Raw genomic sequence first — 19,747 nt, 5'->3', positions numbered from 1 at the left:
TTATCAGCGCATTATTACCTTCATCTCCAATGCTGTGCAATGGGGACTTTATGGCTTACCCCAACCGTCTGAAGGAATAAAATGCACCAGGGCAAGTTGCACAGGGCCCCTCGTCCCTCATGCAATCAGCAGCAAGGTGAACAAATTGGAGACAAGACACACACACACACACACACAATCACAAGAGAAGTGAGTTAAGCAGGCAAAGCCTCTCCCCCCCACCCCTCCTTAGGTAGCGGCGGCTGCTGGGTCGGTGCACGGCTGGGTCCCCCCGCCAATGGGGCAGCCGTGCAACCCGCGGGCGTGCAAGGACCGTGGGAACGGGACCGAGGGACGTGCCCAAGGAGCCAGCCGCGTTTCTGAGCGTGCGGGGGGCCGGGGCCACCAGGGCGCCTGGGGCGGCGCGGGAGAGAGGAGCCCCGCGGGGACTTCCACCCATCCGGAGCGGTGCCTCCCTGCAGCCCAGCCCGGCCAGGCTCGCACGCCCCGCCGGGGAGGGCCGGTCCTGCGCGCGGCGGCGCGATTGGCTGGCGGCGGGTCAGGGAGGAAAGGGAAAGGGGCTGGGGCGGCCGGGGCTGGCGCTTATGTAACCCCGCCGCCGGGCAGCCCCGCCGCCCTGGACCATGGTCTGCGGGAGCCGGCGGTGGCTCGGCAGCGCGGCGGCTTTGCTGGGAGCGGCGGCGGCGGGGATCCGAGCGGGTACGTGGCTCTTGGCAGGTCCCCCCCTGCCGGGGCGGGCTCGGCGGCGGGGCTCGCCCCTGGGGACACCCCGGCCCGTTGCATTATGGCTGCGGCAAGAGTCCCCCCCCCATTGCTCAGTGCTCTGAGTATTGGCCTGCTCAACGCAGGGGGGGTGAGGTCAATCCTTGAGGGGGGCATTTAGGGAACTGGGGTAAAAATCAGTCTGGGGCTTGGTCCTGCTTTGAGCAGGGGATGGGACTAGATACCTCCCGAGGTCCCTTCCAGCTCTGATAGTCTATGATCTCCAGCTGGGGGAGGAAACGTGTCTGAGCTGGGGTGGGGGGAAATGTCTCCCACCCCCTTTCTGTAGGGTGACCACATAGCAAGTGTGAAAAATCGGGACGGGGGTGGGGGGTAATAACGGGTAATAGGAGCCTATCTAAGAAAAAGACCCAAATATCAGGACTGTCCCTATGAAATTGGGACATCTGGTCACCCTACCCTTCTGTGTGTCTGCTGTGGGCCGCAGGAGAGATCTCTTTTGGGGCGGCACCAGCCCTGTCTAGTTGATCTGGGTCAGGGTGTGTCTGCCTCTGGCCGGGCAGTTGTGTTAACTTCAGGGCTGGGCTTGGAATCACCTTGCAGGCGACTGAACAAGGACAGCAAGGAGTCTGGTGTAGGGTGACCAGATGTCCTGATTTTATAGGGACAGTCCTGATTTTTGGGTCTTTTTCTTATATAGGCTCCTATTACCCCCCACCCCCGTCCCGATTTTTCACACTTGCTGTCTGGTCACCCTAGTCTGGTGGCACCTTAAAGACTAACAGATTTATTTGGGCATACGCTTTCGTGGGTTAAAAACGAAAGCTTATGCTCAAATAAATCTGTTAGTCTTTAAGGTGCCGCCGGACGCCGTGTTGTTTTTGTGGATACAGACTAACACGGCTACCCCCTGATCCTGAACAAGGACAGTCAGGGGAAAACCATCTCCTAGTTAAAAAATCAGAACCCCAGATGCTTCCCTTCCTGTTGGGCTGTAACCCTGGTTGTGACACCTCAGGAGCTTACAGCTTGAATGTTGTTGTTTCGCGGCATAGAGCTTGAGGGCTTTTTGGGGAGTTAACTCCGTAGATTGACTGCACTTAGGTGTCATTTCCCTTTTTCTTGTTTTCAGTTTCATTTCTGGCCTTCCTGCACCTGGAGGATTGGGTGGGAAATGCTCCTGGAGTATATTTTGAAAACCCAGCCCTGACTGGTTTTATTGATAAACTAAAAATATTTTGTGGGTGAGGGGTTGTATTAGTAATGTTTAGAAACAATAACAAACGTAAACAGCGACAGAACTTCTTTGAAACTCTGATTTTAATGTGAATTTATCACCCTGAGTCCCAGTGAAGTAAGGAACAGAGGATTTTACCTGGGTCCAGTTGTAGGAATGACCCTAAACCATCTATTATTGACTACATTTGCTGTCAAACTTGTAAAGTGTACAGTATTTTATAAGCAACTCTGTCATCCCTTTGGATCATTAGGGACCCCACAGTTTGCCAGAACTCGAATGTTTGTACAGCGCGTTGAACATGTAAAGCGCTACATAAGTGCTAAGTAGTATTAGGATAATTCTATTATTATAAAGGCCTAATGATGTGACTGGCCCTTCCCAGATGTATTTCTGGGAGCTACTATGCAAATTGCATTAATCACTTTCGGGTGGTAGCAACACAAACGAGCATAAGTCAGATGGAAATTCTGAGAATCATGCAAGCACTATGACCAAAAAGATAAAGTATCATAAGAAGTAGCTTGCTGTAGTCCATTCTACCTGGAGAAGAAACAGTGAATGCAGAACACGAGATGTGCAGGTACCAGATTCAGAATATAAATATAGATTTCCTATCTGATCCCTAATCGTGTAGAAGGAATGGATTCATAACACCTCTCCATACAGAAATCTTGCATTAAACTCTGCTTCTTTCCTTCTTTGTCTCCTCAGCATACATCCATATGCTGGATAATGTGAAGTTAATGTGCAGTTTCCTATCTGCAAACATGCAAGAGCAGAATCACACTTGCACACTGAAGAGCGGTCCCGGAAGATATGACCAAAGAACTTGATCCCAAACCTGCTGAAGTCAATGGAAATCTTTCTGTTGACTTCAATGGGCTTTGGATCAGACCCCAAGTATGATAACATATTAAGGAACAGTATGAAAATAAATCCATTAGGCCTTAATATTTTAGGGCACACTTTATTAAGGCTGACATAGTAACATTTGAAATAAATGCTGTCGTGTGGTACTGGATAGTGGGACCAGTTATGAGGCTGTTACGTTATGTTATGAGGCTGAATGACGTCTTAAACAGAACTAGTTCTGCTAGTATTGATATGCACAGATAAGAAATTATATACCTGTAGACCAGATGAGAACAGCTCTGAAAACTAGGTCCGAGATACAGTTGGAAATTTGGAGGGCGTTTCGAAGTGCGTGCACACTTTTATTGTTTGGGGGTTTTCTTTTCTTTTCTTTTTTTCAATCGCACTTTGGTATTTTAAAGGCAAGTATTTGAATGAAAACCCTCTCTCAAGGGTCTGGTCAATAACTTGGGCCCAGATCCTGCAAATATTAATACGGTTACCTTTAAGTCAATGGGACTATTTCCTTACTTAAAATTTAAGCATGTGTATAAGTGTTTACAGGGTCAGAGCCTAATTTAACTATAAAGGGGGTTGGGGGAGATGAGGAAATGGTTTTACCTATTGAAGTACACCAGATTTGAGTCGGGGGAGAAGGACTGGTTTGTTTTTGGTGTTTCTCCTGCCGAGGAATGATAGATTTATTTTTATAAAAGGGATTTCCCTGCTCCATAACACCAATTGGCAGGTATGGCTGTTGAAGTGTCTTCTGTGTCAAATACCTCTTACGTGTATGCTCTATTATGCTTCAGTTGGGGATTTTCTTTGCAGTATTGCATTTTAGATTCTTGCACTCTCTTCCTTTACTAATCTTACAGCTCTAATTTAATATGAGGCGGAAGGCAGATGTGGAGGGGAAAACCAAGGACTCTGGGCCAGATAAATAAGCCAAAGGGGACCTACAGCAACCACTGTCTGCCTCGTAAGTTTTCCAACAGATTATTACGCTTGCCAGTATTGAGATGGTTGCAGAGATTCTGATTGTTGCAAAGTGAAGCTCCGCAGTAGATTTAACATCTATTCTAAAGTTCTACAGGGCTTGTGTTTTATGAGCTATAACCAGACTACAAGGCCTTTTAAAAATAAGTCTCTCCTCAAACATGGACATTACTGAGCTGTGTGAGAGGCTTGTTCAGAAGCTTCCTTGATTGCAATTTCTGTTTCCAGCTGTGCCTATGGCACTCCAAGAAAATTACGATTTGCCAAATCTCCGAAAACATTGGGCTGGAGTCCTGGGAGTAAAATGAAACACCAGCCCCTTGTGTCAACACAGTTCAAAGCAGCACGGTTGTCTCCTTTGCGGTGCATCAGTTCTCTCTGGCATTAGGACAGCCGGTTTGTGTTCCGGGGAGATGGCCGGCTGAATTCCCATATGAGGCTGTTTGATCGGGCGAGCGGGTTCCAGCCTTGCTAGGGCAGTTCTACCCCACTGGCTTCGTCAGGAGCTAGATTAGACCGAACGTGCGTTCATGTGGAGCATTTGATATAGCCATGGGCAGACTCTGCGTTGGGAGAGAAGGGCGTTTCATCTTGGCAAGCACAACATTGCCAATTGCAAACAGACAAAAATCCTGTCAGGCCTGAGAAAATCATGAGAGTTTTTTAAAGCTAAATATTTGAGGGTTCTTTTATTTGGCTTCTGAGTTCTGAGCCTTTAGGGTGCACGTGGGTCTTCAGGTTTTTGCCTACAATGTGGGGGCTAGAATCCTAGTTTAAAAATGCAAGTTGAGATTCTCACACCATCCCCTACCTCCAGGAGCTGGGGCTTTAAGAAAAATGCCAACTAGTGATAAAATTGCAACAGTTGGCAGCTCTGCAAGGGAGAAACTGCCTGAAAAGTCTCACAGGGTTGGAACAGAAACGGGTTCTGCTGCTTAGACAAAGAGCTGCTGCTGTCAGCAGGGTGAGAGACACTTTGGACTAAATGGGTCAGCAGTTGCCATAAGGAACTTCAATTTGGCTTCAGTTTTTGTCACGCTGACCGAGTGGGGGACTGGTCCTTCTTGAGATGCAGTGACCTACTTAAGGAGGATTGTGTTAATAGACCTCCAAGCGATGTAGTGGATCAGTAGAACTGCTCCCTCGCTGAAGCTGTTTCTTGTTGCTTAAAATCCCTATTGACGCTTGTAGCTGCTGTTAGTCTCAGCTGAGGTTCTGCATTGTCCTGCCTCTTCCCTTTAGAGGCTTTCAACCCAGGTGAGGAAAGAGGATATGGGGTGGGTGGAAGATTCTTGGGGGAAGGAACAAATGGGGGGAGAAAAGGTCTTTCATTGAACTCGTCTTGTAAGAGCTGGCTATGAAGTGTCGTAGGGAGTCTGTTTCCTTACACTTCCTGTTGGTGCATTGTGTCTCTAAAGTCCTAATGTCTCCTGCAGTTCTAGGGGGGTGTGTGGGTTTTTTTTAGAAATACTTTAAATGTCCTGGGGGGAGAGGGCGGGGTTCAAACTGTGTGTGCGTGAGATTGTGGCTTAAAGGCTTTTTCATGTGCCAAATGCTCCTAACACCGACGAAGCTGGATTGTAACTCTAGGTCTGGCCTGTCTCCACTGTTGCGATGCCTGTGTACTGTGCATCCCAAAGCCTGTTTAGAAACCTCTTCCAGAAACTTAGATATTTCTTCTTTCCTATTCTCCTGTCTATGGTGGGTGAAATTATCCCAAGGACAGAAGCCAGCACAAGCCATATTGTGGGGAAGCGGCACAGTCCAGTGGCGGCACTCGGTTCTATTCCTACCTGTGCCACTGAGCTGCTGTGTGACCTCAGGCAAGTCACTTCCCCTCTCTGGGCTGCCACCGTGTCAGTTTAGACTGTATGTGCCTTGGGGCAGGGACTGTCTCTGTGTGTGTCTGTACCGCACCCAGCACAATGGGGCCCTAGTCTTGCATCTCTCAGTGATTCTGTAACACTAATGTTGTACTGGCCCTCTCCATAGAGGTGAATTTCATCCCGGACAATTGGCTTATGCAGAGCAAGATTTTACAGGCTACAGTAATCCTCCTGAATGGAGTGTCTGTCTGTCTGTCTTTTTTTTTTTCCTTTAACAAATACACATAGGAGCCCTGAAATTGGTGAGTAGGTGACTAGAGGCTCGAGAAACAGGAGGCCAAGTGGGCTATCATCCCTTGCTCATCCCCACCATTTAAATGGCTGATCCTTTTGCCCATTGGCTCTTCTCTTAGATACTGATTCCATGTGGAGTTAAACAGGCTTCTTTTTTACTTTGGGCTGTTTTCGTGTGAAATGTCCTGGATCTGCTTAAACGCTTCACCCAAAGCGAACAGCAGAACACCTCGTTTTGTCACATCTGAGTGGCTGCAGCCCACTAACCCAAACCTTTCCTCCAGAGCGTATGTTGGTTAATAACTTGTTTACCGAGGGGAGGCCAGCGTTCTCTGCAGAGAATCCTGCATTCTCTCCCCCTTTGCCCTACGTTGCTGCTATGGTGCCTACAAGGAATGAGCCAAAGATGTCTGTCTGTGCTCTAAAGCAGCAATTCTCAACCTTTTTGATACCAGGGACTGGCATGCTGCCTTTCTAAACTGTGTCGGGGAGATCTCCGCGACTGGCGCTGGTCTCTGGACTGGCTGTTGAGAAATATGGCTCTAAAACATCTTTCTTTATTTTGGCTCCACTGTGCTGTACACTGGCCTTTGCTGTTAACCCCATAGTCCTCCGGCTGTGACAGCTGTCTGCCCTTCTCCACCCCCCTCTGCCTGCTCAGGTCTCAAATTAGGCCCAATTCCGCAATCACGTAGACCTTGTGTAACTTTGCTCATGCAAATAGGTTCATTGATGACTGTAAGTGCTGTGGGCCAGGGCCCGTCTCTCATCTCTGTGGTGACTTGCCAGGTTTTCTCCTGGGTGTTTCTGGGGAAGCAGGGCCATACTGCCAGGTGCTAGCCATTTGACTCCTCGTTGTAGCAGGTTGCATTCTGCCTGGGAGGATTCACCCCTCCTGTACCCTTGATTATCCCCCTAGATGTGGCAGCCCATATCCGCTCCAGCGGGAGACAGCATTAAGCCACGTGCTGCTCTTCTCCGGGGCCCTTCAGAGCCTTGGAGTTCAGAGCCACAGGGTCCCCAGTTTTGCTGCTGCACCAACCTTGTTTTTAAATATCCTCTGCATCCCCAGGTGCAACACGGCCAGGCGCTGGCTTCCTCCACGCCGACTCTGATCTGAGAAAGTCTAAGCTAGTCACACAGACCAACATGAAGGTGGAGCTGCTTCCGGCCCTCACGGACAACTACATGTATCTCATCATCGATGAGGAAACCAAAGAGGCAGCGATTGTTGACCCGGTGCAACCCCAGAAGGTAACGCTCCATGGCGCTCTGGCTATCGCGCTTTGCCTGGTGAAAGGGGAGCTGGGTTTGGCTTGCTGCTGCCTAAGCTAACCCTGCATTTAAATGCAGGAAATGATTAACCATGAGCCTTGCTCTGGGTTAGGGGTGAAAAGGCTGGACAATGTCACGATTACTGTTCCATACAGCCGCTCGGATAAGGGTAATCAAATTGTTGAGACCTGACCAGGAAGGATATTTTCTCCCCTTTATCTGCCCTGGGTGCAGTATGGAGGTTTTTCTTGGCTTCCTATGTAGTAACAAGTATTTGCCGGAGGTGGGACATTGGACTGATGTTCTGATCCAGTCTGGCAAGCCCTTCTGACCTGATCTGCAGTCCTTACTCTGGCATAATTCCCAGCAAAGTTAATGGGAGCCTTGCCCGAGTTCTGGGATGCCGGTTCTGGCTCAGTTCCTTACAAACCGTAATTGAGGCACAAAAGCCCCTGCTCGTGGTCGAGGCCATGCCTACGCCAGGTGATGTGAATTCTAATGTTTCTATGATGCTCTGTTTGTAGGTTGTGGAAGTGGTCAGAAAGCATGGCGTGAAGCTGACGACGGTTCTAACCACCCATCACCATTGGTAACACTTACCTTCTACGATGTCCTAATCTGTTTTCCTTAGGGCAGAATTGCCTCTGGAGGCAGCTGTTTATCCAAAGCATAATTCAGGGGGTGGTTCTTCCAGATAATATTGGTCCCCACCCTTGAGTTCCTGCTCAGAGGAGCCGGGCGCAGTGGAAATGTACTTGTCATCTCTCAGGCGCCTGGACAAGGAGATTCCCTGTTAGGCTCAATGGGCCTGACCCAGAGCCACTGAAGTCAATGGCAATGTGCCCACTGGCTTCACTGGGCTTGGAATCCAAGCCAGAGACAGGAGGACCGACATCAACAAAGCAGATTACCGGAGGCAGAGTTTGGTCTTTGGGGATGTGCATGCATGTATCACCGCTGGATGCTGCGTGTGCATAACTGAGAGCCGAAGCAAGCCCCAGGGAAAGTGGAGTGAGGAAACCGGTTTGACAGTTGCTCTGGCTTCGTCTCATTTGGCATCTTGTTTAGCTGGCTGTGATGAAATTAGATTTATAGAACACCCACGTTCGGTGGGAATGAAAGCTCTAAGAAAGCACTTTTCATACAAGCTTAGGCTATTGAACTGGAGCTGGTGACACTACCAGCTTTCTCATAGCAATAAAAAAGAATGACTCACGAGAGGGCTTCTGTTAACTGACCTAGCTGTGTACTTGTATAGCACCCATCATGACAGTGTCCAAAGCACAGATCCGCTGCAGTATTCAGGCACCTATCTGCCATTGATTTCAGCGGCATTTAAGTGCCTAAATACCTCTAAGGATGTGGGCCCATGTCCCATTAGCTCCTCTTCTTGCTCTGCAGAAAAGACCGTATCCAATTCTCAAATCTCATGTTGAAGACTAGAAAATGCTGTTACATTGTGAATGGAGATATGTAATCTTCCTCCAGCTCTCCTGAAAACCGTCACGTCTTGTCAATAATGTGGATTGGTTGGTTGGTTGGTTTTTTTGTAATGAGCACATATCCCATTGACTTCCTCACAGGTGCAGTGGGGAAACCCACAGCAGAAATGGCCCCAGTCTTCCTCTTAAAACATAACTGAACAATGAAGTCAAGCAGTGGCTTTGATGGGGCATAGCCTCAGGGAGGAGATGGTGACCATGAATCTTCTGGAACTGTGTGTGGAGGTGAAGTGCAGGGAAAGAGAAAAAAGTAGCGTCTTACGCTACAAAAGGTGGCAAAATTCAATGCCCAGTGACTAGCCAGATTTTGCAGTGTGGATAGAGGAGGGCCAGAGTTGTAAGAAATGCATCCTGTGGCCTCCCAAAATGTGACCTTTTTACCTTTTTAGGGACCATGCTGGCGGTAACGAGAAGCTTGTGAAGATGGAGTCTGGGTTAAGAGTATATGGGGGAGATAGCCGAGTGGGAGCCCTGACACAGAAAGTGTCTCACTCGACATCATTTCAGGTAAAAAAATAACAAATCTGGAAGGTGCCTTCCACTTGAGAAGCTTGTCCAGAGCTGGACAGGTGCCGTTGATCTCTACATAGACAGCCACTGCAGGGTTCACCGGTAATAACCTGTTCCGTTCCCTGCTCCCCCAGAGCGTCGCTGTGTGACCTTGGACAAGTCCCTGCCTTTGTTCTCCATCTGTACAGTGGGGATAATACCACTGTCCTGCCTCATGGGGGTGTTGTGAGGATAAAAGCATTTAAAGATTGTGAGGTGCTTAGACCCTCGGGTGATGGAGGCCAGGTAAGTATCTAAGCCCCAGGTTTAAAAATGAGCAGCTGCAGGTCAGCGAGCGCGGAGTGGAGACTCTCTCCTCCTTGCTCTGGCTGGACTGCAGTACTTGGCCCGAGGAAGTGAGTTCAGGGCTCGTGGCGCTCTTCCTAAGCGAAACAAACTGACGTTCTTTGAAGAAAGCTGTCGTTTAACTGCAGCGGGGGTATCTGCCTGCTGCGTTTGGAGCCTGTGCAGTAAAACATGCTGCAGTGCTGCTGACGCACAGGAATTCTGCTTGTCTCAGAAATATACCTGTAGGGATATATTTAGCAAAAATGGAAGCACCAGGAGATGCTGGCGTGTGTGTGTGTGTGGGGCGGGGGGGCACTAAATTGTAACTCATGTCTGTGATAAAGGGCCCATAGCCTGGTGAGCAGGCTGTTTTAGTGTGTGTCTCTGGGTATAGCTCGCTTCCTGTCAGTAGCTGTTTATACTTGATTAACTTGTTTAGGTTTTGTACGGCTCTCAATCTGTTTGCTCTTGGCTTGGCCTCGTTCAGGGCCAAGGACTGAGTCACTCTGCATGTAAATGAGAGTGACTCAGGACCTGCTTTTAAGTAATACACTCGGTTCTCTCCCCTCTCCTTACCGTGCTGAGCCGCTGTGGCAACCTGACTTGAGATCCACACTGCGGCTCTGAGAACTTGCCTGCAGAATTCCTGTGCCATCCTGAATCGTACAACTAGAAAAGCATTGAGTTAATCTCCCGTGTCACCAGTTCACGGTGGCCTAACTTCAATCTTTGGCTTTCTCCTCAGGTGGGATCTCTTCATGTGAAATGCCTCTCTACGCCATGTCACACTTCTGGACACATCTGTTATTATGTGACTAAACCAAATAGTTCTGAGCCTCCCGCTGTCTTTACAGGTGAGGAGTTGGGTGGGTTTTTTTTGCCTCCGATCTGTGTTACTGAGAAATGCAGGTCTTTCCTCTTCTTATGTTCTCCTGATTTAGGTTCTTTCCCTGTTCCTGATTACAATCACAGCTCACTTCTTCCTAGCGTACGTGCAACGTGCCTCAGGTGGCACGTGACCAGGATTCATCATCGAATTTGGTCCGTTGGTTGGATCACTAGCTTGCCCGTGCTGATGGGGAGTGCGACGTGAACGCTGATCCGTGCCCCCCTCCCCCAGCTCACTAAATGGGAATCTCCCTAAACTTGTCCAGCTAGCGAGGCTTGGGCCAAATTAGCGATTGCTAATAAAATTCCATGTTTGCTTTCCTGTATTTTCTTACCACTTTGTTAGTTGTGTAGCTAACTGGAGGGGAGACTAGGTGGGCGAATATGCTAGTGGGTAGTGCATTGACTTTTTGTCTCTGGAAACCTGGGTGGTGATCCTCCCTTGAGTGAAGTAGGTTTGATGCTTTGAACTTGATCACATGTACTTGCTCCTTAATGGGCTCTCGTCAACATACCCAAACAACCAAGAGTTAGACACCATCATGTATCTCTTTACAGACCAATGCTCATTGGATCTATAGCACGGCCTTCTAGCCACGTCTCTTGGTTACAGTGGCAAAACTGTGTGTGTGGGAAGCTTGCCTGTAATGATGGCTATGACCAGCTACAGTACCAATTTTTTTTTTTTTTTCTGGGATTGTCTGCTCCAGTGTGTTGTCTGGTCATGACATGGTGTCCTGTCCCCTCTCCCAGGTGACACGCTGTTCGTGGCTGGCTGTGGGAAGTTCTTCGAGGGAACCCCAGAGGAAATGTACAAAGCCCTGATAGAGATTTTAGGCCGCCTGGACCCTGAAACGGTATCGATCCCGCATCTCATGTTAGCACATTAACCAAGCTGAACCTATTACAGACTTAAGAAGGAAACTACCTTCCTAATACCAAATTGTTCAAAATGGGGGAAGTGATCTTTCAGAATGAACGAGGGCTATATATATCCAGGGACTGTCTGGCATGTAGAACAGCCAGGTATCCATGGAGAAGGGAGCACGGGTCCACTGATCCCTCTTTTGCTCATCAAGAGGGAATGCGGGCTAGAGCAGAGGACTTGGGAGCCAGACTCCTGGGTTCTCTTCCCAGCTCTGCCATGTGACATCAGGCAGGTCTCTTCCCCATTTGCCCTGTGCCTCCGTAAGGTGGATATAATCTATATCCATGTTCTAGAGGATTATGAGCCTTTGCCATTAACGCCACTGGAACCAGGTTTGCAGCCCTAACTTCTGTAATGGTGCTTTGAGATCCTGGGATGTTAAGTGGTGTGAGTGTAACTTTGTTGTTGTTTTCCCCCTCCCCCCCCCTTCTCTTAGAGAGTTTACTGTGGTCACGAATACACCATCAACAACCTAAAATTTGCCCGTCACGTTGAACCCAATAACGCTGCCATCCAACAAAAACTAGCCTGGGCTAAGGTAAGTGGGATCTTGGCATTAGGCTTAGTGGTTTATTAGAATTATTTTTATAGTGGGGTCGCATCCCAAAGCCTCTTTTGGGATCAGGGGGAGGCATTGTACAAACACAGGTAGATCTGGCCGCTGTCTCAGAGCTTAGTCCAGTGTGGGACAAGATGCAACAAGTGAGTCTAACAAATAAGAGGGAGAAGGAGGGCAATGGCACCAAGGTGATGTGGTGGCAGAGGTGACCTGTACGCCTCCATCAAAGTCGTGCAAGGTTTGTGGGTGGAGCCATGGTGCTAGGAGGAGTGTGGTTGGTGGGACGGACAGGGATGCTGAGAGGAGTGGAGGGCAGGGGTGGGGTGAGGGCAATGACCGGGATCAGGAGACTGAGGCAGGTCGTGGTCTGGGTTTGGTTAAACCCAGCAGCGCGAAGGGGTTTGGGGCTAGCGGCGCTAGCGAGGCACATGGGCGGAGCTCGCACACTGTCTTTATCCCAAAGAGAAAACAAAGCCAAAGGGGCAGTTCCAGACAGCTGAAGACCCTCTGAGCCAGCCCTGGCCCCTATGTCTGGCTTCCCTCTGTCCTTCCCAGTCCCACCTCCCCATGTGCTAGTCCTGCTTCTAGAGGGGTTATGAATGGGTCCGCTCAGCACCTGTCTGTGTCCTGGAGCTGTTTGAATGTTGCATATGTGTGTCTGTTTGGGGGAGGATTATGCCCCGTTTCCTCTGGTGAGAACAGTCTGGCCTGTATCCTTGCGGCATTCAGAGCAGCGAGATGCAATGCAAACAAAGCACTGACCCTGAGTCTTCGCTTTTTGTGAATGATACTGAAGACCGTTGCTTTTAACATCGGTACCCATCATAAAGCAGAAATCTTTCCCTTTTTTTACAGGCAAAATATGACAGTGGTGAACCAACTATCCCATCCACTATTGCAGAAGAGTTTACATACAACCCCTTCATGCGAGTGAGGTATCTGTGTATGCATGGCTGATCCTGATATTATCCTGGGTTATAAGGAAATGGGGAGGCCATGACCTCTAAAGAAAGCAACAATCGAAGCTTGTTGGTCTGCCTTTCATCAGCAAATTTCAGTTTAGATAGAGAGAGGTGTCACTTAAAACAAGAGAGCTTGTGATTCTGTGGCATTAGTTGTGTTTAAATTGTTCCTGTGACCTCTTCTCACATGCTTAGCTATTTATCATGGGAGAGATTTATGCCAACAGATTAAGGTGTCATGATTGGCTAAGTATAAGAATGCTATAAAATTGGACTCTAGCGGAGATCTGTTTCTTTGCTGAGTGCTATGTTCCTCGTTTGTGCAAATCTGGAGATGTAAGCACCTTATAATAATAATATATTATATGGAGATATATCTATCTCATAGAACTGGAAGGGACCTTGAAAGATCATTGAGTCTAGTCCCCTGCCAATTTTTTGCCCCAGATCCCTAAATGGCCCCCTCAAGGATTGAGCTCACAACCCTGGGTTTAGCAGGCCAATGCTCAAACCACTGAGCTATCCCTCCTCCACACTTCTTCTCAGCCTGTTGAGTTTATCACTTGCAATCTGTTCTGGCTAATGACTGCAGCTTTAACAATTCTGAAGCTAGCTGTGACCGCTACCAAACGGCTCAGTTCTGGATTATGCTGGTCAGCCCAGAGAAACAATGGCATGCCCTCCCCTCTTCATGGGTCGACAAGTATTTTGTGAGCAGACACTTTGCAAGAAATACTGCCTAGAAGTTTCTGTGATTGCAACTCAGATGTGAAACCAGGTCTGAGTTATACTATTTATACAGAGTCGTATAGCAGTGAAATAAAATTGGCTTGTCTGTTTTACTTCTGCTAGAGAGAAGACAGTCCAGCAGCATGCTGGGGAAACTGATCCCATTCGAACAATGGGAGCCATCAGAAAAGAGAAGGATAACTTCCGGGTCCCAAAAGACTGAGGACTTTGCCTGAAACACTTACCTGTCAGTTTTATCATGTTTTAGGAACTAGAAGTTTCATTGTTCTGTTGTGGTGGAGACACATTCACAGTTAGGGGTTTTTTTTAACTGTCTTAAGGGGGGGGCGGGGAAAAAAGCACTTTGCTCTTGTTGAGATGTTCTACGGCATATTTATAAGATGTTAAAGAATATTTATTCCTGGCTTTCAAACTGTCAGATTCAGTGAGGTTTTGCATGAATCCTTACAAATGTTCAGTATGTGGTGGTGGGAGGGGAAGGCACATTTGAGGGCTCAGTCCTTACCAGGGGAAGACTGTTAGCTTTATAGGAGATCTGACTGCAGGATTGGGCCAGGAGACTTCTACCATTAAAGCAAAACTCTGGAATGCACGTAACCAAATGCCTGTCTAAAGAAGAATCCTTTTGCAACGTACGAAATTAACCTTTCTGATTCTGTCACTTTAAGATCTGCTACATTCATTCGTCCTCGTGCAGTGCTCACTTTGCCACCCACAATTAAGGGTCTAATTCATTAAACATGCTGCCCAACTTGCTTGGTATCCGGATACAGCTGGCTGTAGAAATAAGACTGTCCAAGCTTGCATTAGAGACTAGTTTTTCCCCCCTCCCCCGCTTCTACCCACCCCTTTCCTTCTGCATCTTAGAGATGAATAATTTCTAGACAGCATGTTTTTCAGACTGCCCCTTCAAGTATGAACAGCTGAGTATTAATGGCTTAAAAAGCAGCTTGCATGTACCCACTGACTCCCCTCCAAAGTATACTGTGCATAGTGCCTGTAACAACACCACGCCTGAGGTAGGGACTCGGCCGATAGACCAGTATGATCCTAAAGAGAACTAACTTGGTCTAGTGAGTAAATGCATGGCCTACAAGTTTGAGTAGATATTACGTTAGACCATAGATAACCTTTCCTACCATTGTGCCATCAGGATAGCTTCTTTATGCTGTAAATGCTACTTTCACCTAACAGGATTAGCCCAGCTGACCCTTCCGGCCAAAAGATTTGAGAGTTCTGGTTACTGTGGTGCCCAAGATCATCAAGGTACCAGCTGTTTTGGAACAGTGGCTACCCTTCAGGGCCTGCTTCAATAGGAGCAGAAACTAGAGTTGCCTGGTTTAATCCCTTAGCTCCTGCAGCCTCCTAGTCTTCCAGCAGAAACTTCTTTTAGAGAGTCCTGTTAAATGTAAAGAAATCAAAGCTTGCCCTGGTCGCTCAGCTGCACTGAAGCCTGGTTTCTAGGCAGATCCAGGGTGTCTTCCAACACAACGCTTGTTCCTTAAACTTTCCTTTCCTTGCCCTTGTGGCTCAGAGCCCTCCCTGGTGTGAACGGCAGGCACATCTCGATGATCGGGAGTGGGCAGCCAGCCTGAAACAGACATGATGGGAACTTCCTCCCCAGACCGCTGTGCTCATTTCAACACGCTGTTAATCCTGGTGAACCTGGTGAGCAGCTCGATAGCATGGAAACCCTGCCTCCCTGGTAGAGACCTTGCATGGCACAGAGGGGGTGAATTACGCCTGATTTTTTCCCACCCCTTCTCTCGGTTTGTTTTCATGCTGCTCGTGGTTTGATTCTCCGGACAAAAAGGACCACTTGGTCTCTTTCAGAGCAAAGGATGGTTCCCAGTAACTGCTGGGGTGGGGAGAGAATACGCAGTATTTTGCCATGTCAAAGAACTGCTACCCAGAGTTTTCAGTGTCCATGTTGGAAGATAGGCTTCAAGTGAGCTGGTTGGGGGGCCTAGCCATGGTGTCAGTGCCCCCTTGCCATCCGTGTTCATTTCGGCCCCCTTATGAAAAAGGCTTCTTCTAAATACGTGGCCAAAAGCAGCCTATTAATACAAGCTGCTCATTCTGTCCTCCTCGGAGCAACTTCCACATCTGCATCTCTGAGCCAGAACTGGCATCACTGGAGTCTTCGGAGAACTGCACTTTAAGGAGGATCGTTTTAAAAAGTAGCTTCCCTCCCACCCCAAGTGGCTAGGGCAGAGGAGTCCTGTCTCCCCTTTCTGGAGTCTGTTTCTGGCCTTGGACAGGCCCCTGACCTTCTCTGTCCCTCAATTTCTGCATGGTTAAACACTGCATGGACTTCCTGCCTTCCAGGGGGCTAGGGCTAATGTGTATCTAGGTTTGTAAAGGGCTCAGAGACTCTAGCTTTCATCCAGGGATATTACTATAAACCTCTTTCACTCTCTTCCCCTTCCCTATTTTTTAAGAGCCATAAGCCATGTACCAGTGCCCACATTTTGATATGTGATAACTGGGAGGGGGAATACTATCCAATGTGTGGCTACTGTAGTATCTATTTTAAGCTCTGCAGCGGTTACTGCTCAAATGCAGCAAACATGCATGTTGCTATTAATACTTTCCCTTCTAACACCTGTCACTGTTATGGTGCAAGTTCTGTGTCTTTAGGCTCACGTTTGATGCCCACAGATGCATGTACCTTAGGAGCAGGGCCTGGGGGGAGGGAAGCTTGCAGGGACAGTTTCTGTAAGAGTTGACCGTGCGGTGTTTTCATCTTGCCAGCGAGAACAGGATATGAGCACAAAGTGGTAGAATACACACTTGAAAAATTCTGACACCCATATCTTAATGAACTGGGCTCCTAATTACATTCTCCTCCCGTGTCTCTTCTGATTGCACAGTTACCAACTAAATGTATGTTTTTCAATAAATGCTTCACAGCTGAAACAGTAATGCTGAGTCATTTCATGCCTCTGCTGAATCTAGTTCCTCCTCTTCTGTTTATGGCCTGATAAGTAATGTGGGCCTGGTGGACTTTGTCTCCTCTTGAATGCGAGTTAATGTTTTGCTTGCCATCCAGCGCAGTCACATGATGAAAGTATTTTAAAGAGACATGACTTAAATTTAGGGGTGGGTGACTTTTTTTTACACACTCTAAAAAGTGATATAAATGTCTAAATACTGCAGTTTCTGAAACAAAGATTTCCCAACAGTCTCCAAAACCTGTACATTTTCAATTAAAAAAGAAAAACAGTTTGAGCATTATTACTGCAAAGTGGAGAGAAGAGTAAACAGAGCATCAATGGGGGCAGTAATCTAAAGGGAAAGAATGAAAGTTTAAATATTTTACTTATTACTAAGGGTTGTTCCTTTAAAATAGAAATCAAAAGACAGTCCTGAAACACACTGTGCCCTTTGAGCCTTCGGTATTGGCATTTCTGTTAGAGGAAGAGTCTGTTTCTCTTTAACATGGAGGAAGGAGAGAGAGCACACAATTAATTACAATTTTGGGGGATGGAGAGAAGCTGGAAGTTCTGCACCATCAGCTAGCAAGCAAGACCCAAACCACCTTATTCAATATAGTTGGGAAAGTTAGCAACGCTAAACAGCTGTGCGGGGGATTCAATAAGCAGAAGACAGACCACAGTCAAACTATAGTTCATGGTTTTGGGAGGGCTGCCTCATGATTTTTGAATACTTGGGGTTGGCAATAGAGCAGATGCACTTAGTCAAATGTTCTTTCCACAGGTCTGCCCTGGCTCTCCACTTACAAATTAAACTACGTAACACCTCTGCAGGGAGCAGTTTGCTGTTATCTGCAGTGTCATGGGGGCCGGGGGAATGGAGGCATAGAGGCTTAAATTCAGCCTGGGGGGGAAGCGTCCAATCTCCACTGCACCCAAAGGAGATTCCACCTGCTTATGAGGGCTGCACTGGGTCCAGACCAGTTGGTGACTTGTCTACAATCACACAGTAAATCATTAGCATAAATGAGATTAGAATTTGGGAGTGCTGGCATCTACCCCCTCCCTCACACACTATGGCTTATCCTTTATTTGCTATTTCCCAGCAATGAGGTTAATACACAATCAGGCCATCAACAAGTCCAAGAAGAATTCTGCACCTTCTATAATAAACAGGAAGACACAGAGATGTATGAACTTAAAATTCATTATCAGTTTAATTATAGTAGCAAAGGAAGCAATTTTTTAAAATCTAATTAAAAGAAACAACCACTTTAAAGTACAATGATTGTTACAAGACAACTGCTTTACTGGACCTCAGGCAGGGCCAGATTAGAATATTCTGAGGCTCTAAACTACGTCAAGTGTAAGAGGCCCCATACCATAAAAAAAATAATTTATTATTTTCATAGAAAGGACATTGAATATATAAACACAAAAGCTTTATATTTGCATATATACAAGGGCAAAGTTGTAAAAATAGAATAATCTTCATTTTCCACAGCCCTCTCTAACATTGACATCATGACAGAAATAAATTTTAGACAAATTCTTTGAACTAATTGCATACATAAGTAAACAATACAATATAAAAACAGTACAGTAAATAATACAATTTACTAGAAGAGTTCTCAGAAAAATTTTCTTCTATGTTGGGGCATCTAAATTGTGGCATTCCTGGTCTGAATACGCAATGAGACTCTTAGGAGATATAGGATGCGGATAACCCACAAGCTTAAAACTCAGCTCTTAGCTATATTGATATGAATTACACCCAGGTAATAAGCAAACCATCAGAAAATTGTATGCGGGTTGTATTTTTCCAATAAATTGATTTGTTTTGTTTTTATGAACGGTTATGCTGAATTACCTAATATTGGTACTAAAATTAGTAGCAGAAAGTTTTTATTGAAACTAGTAAAAAAATAATTTTATATTGTAAATATTGAGATGTATATATCTGTACCACACAAATTATATGCCAAAAGCCTGTGTTACTTTACCAGGATATTTGTTAGTCTCTAAGGTGCCACAAGGACTCCTCGTTGTTGTTACTGATACAGACTAACACAGCTACCCCTCTGAAACCAGGATATTTCTGTGAAAGTTAGTGCTATTTTGTCTATGTTCTCACAGGAAAACAAGAGAGGATATATAATTTTGTTTACACCATGAATAAGGAAAATTATCCTTCTTTTCATATGAATAAATTAAAAAATATTTGATTAATTTTTTTAGGGAAATACGTTCATCCAGACTATATATAAAATATATTTACAAACGTTCATTCTGATTTAATTTTTGCTATGAACCAATGAATTGTTGGGATTTTTCTTTTGCCATACTATAAAAATACAATGTATTATACATATGATGTGTGTTTTATAAGTCTATATAAGAATTTTTACATAGCATACTACCTATAATAAAATACTCTCTTGCATGCTCCAAACCCGCCAAGCAGAAAATCCCAGTCTTTTTTCTAGGTAGACATCTCTCTTCACGTTCACTTCTCTATCCTCTGTCTCCCCAAGGACCACCAATCAATCTCGAGTAAACACCTCGGACACACAAAGGGACAACAAGCTATATGTGCAAAAGAGAAAGAAAGAATTTACCAGAAAAAAGACTGGTAATCTCCAGACGGGCATTGAGAAAGTGAGAAAAACTAGCCTATATTCAGGCAAATATAATGAATATTATAGGCTTTAATAACCTATAAATCATATATGCAGATAGTTTGAAATAACTTGCTCACCAAGTACTCAGAATATTTTGATATATATGTATATCTTCCTTCGCTTCTCTCAAAATCCTCTATGTATCCTTTGGGCAGCATTCTCTGATATTTACTGTGAAGGTTCCCAAAACTGACGGAGGGAAGCCAACACAAATGTATCCTTCTCAAGATCCACTCGACCCAAGTCCATAAGACGATCAACTGCAAACTCAATCATGTGACGCACAGATAGCGCATGAAGCATGCACACTAAAATACACAGTTGTCTGGATGTACAGATCAAAAGAAGAAAGAACACACTAACATGAGTATGAGCTTGACAGGATGGCTTCACGACACCGCCATCTCCAACCTCACATTTTTTCCCGATTTTATCAGCGGTGAGATTATTTATTTATTTTCATAAATTATGAGGGCACAGTCAGAATTTTACCAG

The 19,747-nt window shown here is 46.4% G+C and overlaps 1 protein-coding gene and 1 long non-coding RNA gene across 7 annotated transcripts; one reads left to right on the top strand and one right to left on the bottom strand.

Moving 5' to 3' along the window:
- On the top strand, window positions 1–16,560 carry LOC101939520 (hydroxyacylglutathione hydrolase, mitochondrial). Of its 6 annotated transcripts, XM_005288962.4 has the most exons (10): window positions 560–699; window positions 3,694–3,797; window positions 7,007–7,188; window positions 7,734–7,798; window positions 9,101–9,218; window positions 10,294–10,402; window positions 11,190–11,293; window positions 11,801–11,902; window positions 12,779–12,858; window positions 13,738–16,560. In XM_005288962.4, the coding sequence occupies exons 2-10, from the start codon at window positions 3,722–3,724 to the stop codon at window positions 13,835–13,837; spliced, it is 936 nt and encodes a 311-aa protein (XP_005289019.1). In that variant the 5' UTR covers window positions 560–699; window positions 3,694–3,721; the 3' UTR covers window positions 13,838–16,560. The 6 variants fall into 6 exon arrangements, with proteins under 6 accessions (XP_005289021.1, XP_065416312.1, XP_005289020.1 ...); XM_005288964.5 differs by lacking the exons at window positions 560–699; window positions 3,694–3,797 and adding an exon at window positions 1–136; XM_065560240.1 differs by lacking the exons at window positions 560–699; window positions 3,694–3,797 and adding an exon at window positions 47–189.
- Window positions 16,561–17,996: 1,436 nt separating this feature from the next.
- On the bottom strand, window positions 17,997–19,516 carry LOC112059066 (uncharacterized). Its single transcript, XR_002888277.3, has 2 exons — window positions 19,330–19,516; window positions 17,997–19,157 (listed from the first exon to the last, which is right to left on the bottom strand). It is a non-coding gene; the product is annotated as an uncharacterized LOC112059066 (long non-coding RNA).
- Between the last annotated feature and the right edge of the window lie 231 nt (window positions 19,517–19,747).

The sequence above is a fragment of the Chrysemys picta genome, chromosome 10, assembly GCF_011386835.1.
Source record: "Chrysemys picta bellii isolate R12L10 chromosome 10, ASM1138683v2, whole genome shotgun sequence".
NCBI classification, from domain to species: Eukaryota; Metazoa; Chordata; order Testudines; family Emydidae; genus Chrysemys; species Chrysemys picta.
Note: the sequence above shows the minus strand (reverse complement) of the source record. Positions and strands in the feature narration are given on the sequence as shown.

Coding starts and splice junctions, on each gene's coding strand:
- LOC101939520 (XM_065560239.1), top strand. CDS start 5,358: ATGTGCCAAATGCTCCTAACACCGACGAAGCTGGATTGTAACTCTAGG. Junction 11,294..11,800: donor GCCGCCTGGACCCTGAAACG/GTATCGATCCCG, acceptor CCCTTCTCTTAG/AGAGTTTACTGTGGTCACGA. Junction 12,859..13,737: donor AACCCCTTCATGCGAGTGAG/GTATCTGTGTAT, acceptor TACTTCTGCTAG/AGAGAAGACAGTCCAGCAGC.